Source organism: Rhyacophila brunnea, unplaced genomic scaffold, assembly GCF_057557595.1.
Source record: "Rhyacophila brunnea isolate RB1 unplaced genomic scaffold, BYU_Rbru_1.0 scaffold_15, whole genome shotgun sequence".
In the NCBI taxonomy this organism is placed as follows: domain Eukaryota; kingdom Metazoa; phylum Arthropoda; class Insecta; order Trichoptera; family Rhyacophilidae; genus Rhyacophila; species Rhyacophila brunnea.
The window spans coordinates 39,274,977-39,281,719 of record NW_028232806.1 but is presented as its reverse complement, the minus strand read 5'-3'; the positions used below and the strand labels follow the sequence as shown (position 1 = coordinate 39,281,719).

General features: G+C 35.6%; 1 protein-coding gene across 1 annotated transcript in view; it reads right to left on the bottom strand.

Moving 5' to 3' along the window:
- Nucleotides 1-924: 924 nt before the first annotated feature.
- The window catches only part of LOC147075314 (beta-1,3-galactosyltransferase 5-like), a 126,620-nt gene continuing 120,801 nt past the window's right edge, over nt 925-6,743 (bottom strand). Inside the window, exon 3 of the mRNA XM_085942757.1 lies at nt 925-5,222. Within this exon, the coding sequence (XP_085798883.1) occupies nt 4,027-5,148 (1,122 nt within the window). The 5' untranslated portion in view covers nt 5,149-5,222 and the 3' untranslated portion in view covers nt 925-4,026. The remainder of the gene's footprint in view (nt 5,223-6,743) is intronic.

Below are 6,743 nucleotides of genomic sequence, written 5' to 3'. Positions count from 1 at the left end.
TAAATGAGTACAAGTGATATAGGTGCCTGTAAAAAATGAATTAAGAAAAGTCTTCACAACATCACATATCTAAGTATGTGTGAAATGGGATTTAAATATTATTTCACTGCTTTGAAAAGAAATAAGCATTTTACATCCCTCATTGGAGCGTCTGGTGGACATGTGTATGAAACGTGGTTATTATTTTCATAGAACTGTATCAAATTTAAATGTTTCGGTTTGACATGTCTTCCAAACGCTAAAAAAATTAATAAACATAAATATTTTTCGTGGAATATTAATATAAGATCATTTTGACAAGAGCTCATTTACAGAATGTTGAAAACGGTGAATTTACAATCACCTTTGAAGTCGATTTCCTCAATTCGGTCACCGGTGTACTTGCATTTATTCAATCCTCGGCACTTCAATTATAATATATCATTCCTACGAAAATAAATAAACATTTGAAATTCATTATATAAATTTTAAATATAAGTATTTAGTTTACCTTTCGATGATAAAAAAATATTTCCAAAACAAATAATTACAGTAATATTATTAAGGATTGAATTTTGTAATAAATTACTTATATATATATTATCATAAGTTGTGAATAAAATACACAGATGTCATTTGTCATTACAGGAGTATTATTAAATTAATTTGATGTTGTATTGAAACAAAAATAACAATAAAGATAATGCCATTTACAAGAATTAATTTTTAAATAAATAAAAAATAAAATCCACTATATTTTTCACTGTAACAATGAAAGATATAAATCGTCTTTTAAATTAAAAACATTAATATACAAAACAATATCACGGGACATAAAAAACAGAGTTCTTAAAAAGTTTAAATGATTTTAATCAGAATCTAAATATTGTTAAGAATGAACGAGTAAATGACGAATGAAAAGACAAGATACAAAACAATGGATAGAACGGTATTACAGATTTGTTCGGTAGAAAAAATACTCTTAAGCGTTTAATCGCAATAAATACTAACTTATACCTAATAGTGAAAATAGTTTGATTATGTTACACAAAAAATTTAGGCAAATATAATTAATTATATATCCATAATAGTAGTAGTTAATGTCTTTTATGAGTAGAATGTGATTTAATTGTTCAGATTTGTGTCATTATTTAAAATTTATACAAAATACACATTCGGATTACAAATTTTGCAAAAAAAAATCATGAAAATATATTAATTTTAAAAGCACCGCCATCTATTTTCGTGACTAAAAACTGTGGGCGTTAATCAGTGAGGTCGAGTGTTTCCCGCTCAGTACGCGTTGTCCGCTTAAAGAAATAGAATTGAGATTATTCATGTCAAGTAATAAAACATCACCGTACAACTGAATACTTTCTTTTATACAATATAATTGTATAGACCGAAAGAAATAATAGGTATACTTAATCCATTAATAAGGAGTGTGTAGTACTACTAGGGGCACCTAGCATCATTATACGAAAGATGCAATTTTATACAATTTACTGATAATATTTTTAATTGTAAATTATATCAAATTCGGTCGCTAGATGCCTATAGTAAATCTACACTCACACTGCAGTTCATCTTAAGCCAATTATGATATAATATTGATAGTACCGAAGAAGTAAATTGTCATATAAAATCACAACCGTAATAACATAGGTATTTTATGAATTCCCAAAATTCTTCCGCCCCAGGCGATCTTACAGATAGGCCAACCTTTTATTATTATAATAATATGATACAAAATTAGCGTTTGGCAATCAAATATTTTCATATAATTATTATTTAATAGAGATACGACTTAAAGAAAAATAATGATTCAAATATCACATCGATTAAGTGAATATTATAAAATATTTCCAAAAAAAATAGACGCCATTTGATCCTTAAGACCGCAGACAATAAATTACTCACTCAATTGTAAAGATAGCATTAACTTGATACCAAATTAACAACTGAGTTTTATATTTTTTTTAAACATTAAAACGGGCCACAAACCCACAATTGCAGTAGTAAATCACATTACAAAAATACACGGGCTTGAAAAAATCATACTTAAATGTATTGTAATTTCACCGGGAACCAAACCCAGAGTCACTGGGTATGTGGGGCCTGTGCTTTCGGTATTAACTACAAGAGCTGAAGATATTAGGTCGGTAAGATATTAGTTGTATTTCTTGAATTACACTCAAAGGTTTTGTCAAGGATATTTTTGAAAAGTTTAATTCTAAAGCTTTTCAAAATTGTATATTTTCAATTAGCATACCGACATATTATGTTAATTGTAAGGTGATAAATTTCAAACAGTACGCACAATTGTTAGAAAAGGGCTACATGGCCACAATACCAAATTACTAAATATGTCTCGGTTAAAACCAAAATTCATCCGTAGTTTACATGTTCCGACCGGTATGTATTTTAAACTATTTTAACAAATTTTTGGATCTGAGCTTGCGCACAAAAAACTACAAAACTTACTAAAAACAGTTTGTAATTTAGCCCCAAATGCATAGTAATACTTATGTGTTATGCATTACTTAGTACAGGAATGTGTTTGAGACAATCTCAGATGCGTTCCCATTCCATGCGCTTAACGCATAATCCCACTTATTTGCAGAAATACGACTATGCATCGGGCCCTAAGAACCCCATTATGGACCTGCAATCGCAACAAACTGTCGTATAATGTGTAACATCATAATATGTATCAGTATTCACACCACTCTTTACAATTGGGATAATACAGCTCGCGTCGTAATAAGAAAATCTCCACATTGATTTTGCCACACTTCATGTAAATTGTAGAACAAAATTGATATACTTAACATTACGCAAGTTACTCCATATATAAACTTGAACACGTGTCAAAATAGAAACACATCCGCAAAGTTCAATACTTTTTTAACCTAAAATAAATTCGCACACCGTCCGGCCATGTTAGAAGATCTCCCTGTCAATTTTTTAAAAATGTCCATTAAAAAAACCTACTTATCGATAAATTATTTATTATAAATAATTAGCAAAACCCACACTACTGCTGACTCACACCACTCCTCTCCCCTCCCAACCCCTCCTAATTTGCTATAACCATATCGACATTGATAATATTAATTAAAATAGTTCAGAATTATCTGGTGAGTATTTTTCAATATTGAAAACATTATGGTACCTATCACGAAATCGTATCGTTACTTTCAAAATGATTAACTTCAAAAATTCAACAAATTGATAAAAAATTTATATTTACAAAGACAAAATTCAATAGAAAAATGATTGTTTGTTACCGAATAACAAACAGTAAATGTCTATATTTTTTTATTATAATATTGCTACATTATAATATTTTATCTCCGAGATTATCTATAGATACCATCAAACTAAAAGTCAGGGATTGTATTTTCAAGGTTATTATCGTTTTGACTACAAATTATTTTACAAGGAATAGTTGTGTCCTTTGCTCTGGCTCCGAATCAAACACATTCAATGAATGAAAAAGGTGAATATGTAATTATCTTTTGTAATCATTATTGATCGATAGCTCAGAGAATAAAAGCACCACATGGACAGTGAAGGGGTTCGAATCCCTCGGTTCATCCTGTTTTATAGGTTTTCTAATAAAGATGTTTCTGGGGTTTTTCAAAATTATGCATTTTGAAAATAAGAATGCTACATAAAGTAAATAGTAAATATTGATTATTTTTTCTTGATTTCCAAAGATTGCAAGTCCGATATGATGCTTTGTGACTTGGCTATAGATAATAAATTATGGATATAAATGATAGATTTTCCAATTGTCTAATCCTTCCTAATCTATTGATTAAGCTCACTTTTAGTTTGAGGTAACTGTATATATTTTTTCAAGATATAAAATCCTTCTTAAGAGATTTCTCGCGTCTTTAAACTTGTACATTTTTTTTTTTAATTTGAAGAAAGCATTGACAATTCTCAGTATGATATAATTTCCTCGAAGGAATCTCCACCGAAATGTAAAAGTTAAACTAGAAAAATGTTTCTGAGCCTTTCCGCCGCAGGTCGAACGGATCATTTGCACTTGGCCTTGCCGTCCAACAGTTTTTTCCAGAGGTCGAACTGTTCACTGAACTTCACCATGTGGATACTGATGGCCCGCTGCACGGTGCACGCGTTCATGGGCACCCTCTTGTTCAGGAACTCTCCAGCGTGCGCCCTCTTCAGCCGCAGCTTCTGCGCGACCACCCCCGTCGTGAAGACGTCTTCCAGCTTCAGATAGGTCATGTCCAGCGAGGTCCGGTAGAGATCCGCCGCCAGCGAAGCCGACAGCATGTATGCGGGACCCGTGGTGAAGTCTGGAAACACGGGCGGCCGGTATTGTTTCGTGGAGACGTAATATTTCGATTTGGGGTTGCGTATCGGCTTCCATCTCTTCGCCAGTCTTCCGAATATCACCTTCTTCTCGTTGGCGTGTTTATCACCGAAAGTCAACAGCTTGGGGACGTTAATAAACATGTCATCGTCAGTTTTGAGGACAAACCTCGCCGACGGACAGTAGTCAGAGACCCACTCCATCATGGAAACCGTCTTGAGGGTCAGATTGTCGTAGCTGTCGTAAAACCGCCCTCTGATGATGTCCGAATACAGTGTTCCCTCGCTCTGTAGGGTGTTCTCTAGTTTTTGATCTTCGGTTGACCCCAGCAGGAACGCCAGAGATATATCTTTCCTGGACGCGTAGTGTCCCCACGTTTGTCTGATCGCCATTCTGGCGTCCAAATGCGCCGGAGCCGACATGATCACGATCAGCAACTTCAGAGCCGATCCTAAAGAGGGACATATCTCCGGTAACGGAGTCGTGTGACCGGCGGCGTATAAACTTCTGGTTTTGATGCCCTGGGTGAGGTCTCGGCCGATTTTGACGGCGGTGACGTTCGCGGCGATCGGAGCCGCCGTGGGGGCGGCCTGCGAGGTCTGCGATACCGGCGGAGCGCTGCTGGAGTTGGCCAGCGGGGTCTGGTGGCTGCTGGACCACACCTCCGACGTCTGCAGGGTGGTGTTGGCGAAGGAAGGCGTCCTGAGACTGGCGGCGGCGTGCGGCGCGGGGGAAGGAGACGTGGCGTAGTAGGAGGCGTAGGCGTAGACGGTGAGGCTGAAGGCGCCCACGGCCAGCAAGTGGATCATCCTCAGCGCCATGGCGGACGCTGGAGGACTGTCACGGCATCCTGCGACGCCACGAAAAGGAGACCACTAGCTGGCACCGGCCGAACCTGGAAAAACAAGACAGAACAATTATTATACATGAATATAAAAAATATCGAAGAAAAACGTTCTCCTGTTATAGAGATGGGGAGTCTTTCAAAGTTGAAAATGAAACTGATAAGATGGTTACCGTCCAACGATTAAGGCTATACTTCAGTTGAGGCATGATCTAAAAAGATCGTGACTAGGCGATGCGCGGATTGTGCAAATGCCGCGAGCCGAACGAAATATAATTTGTCATAAAAATTCAACATGCGTCCATTTAATGTTATGTTTATTGTTATATTAGTAATAATAATAGTATATTCATTAACATTTTTTCTTTTTCAAGTACATGTGTAACGTTTTTTAGTCATCTTCACACGATTTAAGAATGTATTCCTCCGACGCCATCCCAAAACAAATTGACATGCTTACACGTCGACTTTCAGTCTTCGATCGGCGACGATTGAAAAATTTTGTCCCACCTACTGTAGACAATTATTTGCCGTTTCACTTATGTATGCTCTTAAATAAGTAACCGGGAAGTGGGTTCGCTAAATATGTATGTATAATGTAGTGTGGCACCCCCGTATGGACCCCATTTGGGGATGTCTCTGTGTATCTGGAGAGGCCCGAATCGGTATGTAACCCAACAAAAAGTAAAGCGCTGATTACGAAAATAAATAATAATACCAGAGCCGAGCCGGCAATGCCGTAGAGTAGATTATAACCGTTGAAGATTTGCAACGTCGCTTTTTTTCGACGACGGCTTTCGTTGGAAAAAAACACAAGATGGCGCGCGGAACGCTACAAACAGCTAAATCGCGAACACGCCAATTTCGTCCTCCGTAAAATTAAATTATTAAAAATGTAACTATTAGATATATAATATTAACGTAAACATACCTTGCCGTTTCCAAAACAATTCCGGTGTGTTATCTGTTCACCTCCACATCCCGAATCCAGACGAAAAACCAAACAACAAAATAAAAGTGACAGTTTGTTTTCACTTTCCAAAATGGAGGGAAATGATAGTAGGTACCTACTAATAATTACCTACATGTGAATATGTTTCAAAATTGTCAGTATTATGCCGGGTCCACACCGAAAACAAGTCGCGCGACAACTCGTTAAATTTTACGATAAGCATGATAATTATCGTAAAATTTCTTAAGCAATTATGATAATTATCGTAAAATTTAACGAGTTGTCGCGCGACTTGTTGCCGGTGTGGACCAGGCATTATGTTATAAAATAAAATAACACGAGGTCTATTAGTTTTAGTACCCTTAATAACAATAAACTTTATAGACAATATCGCGATAACTATTATAAAGGGATTCTAGCTACAGCCTTGCGTTTTAATTGTCCATCAACAAACAATGGAATAAATAATTGTACTAGGTACATATTCAAAGTATTATTACTTTATTAGTATTAAAGTTAAGTACATACATAAAATAATGTTAAAATCTATGCGTAGTAATTATTTATTTAAGGAAAAAAACATTTTGAAGAGTTTATAAAAATAATTACAAGATAAAAAG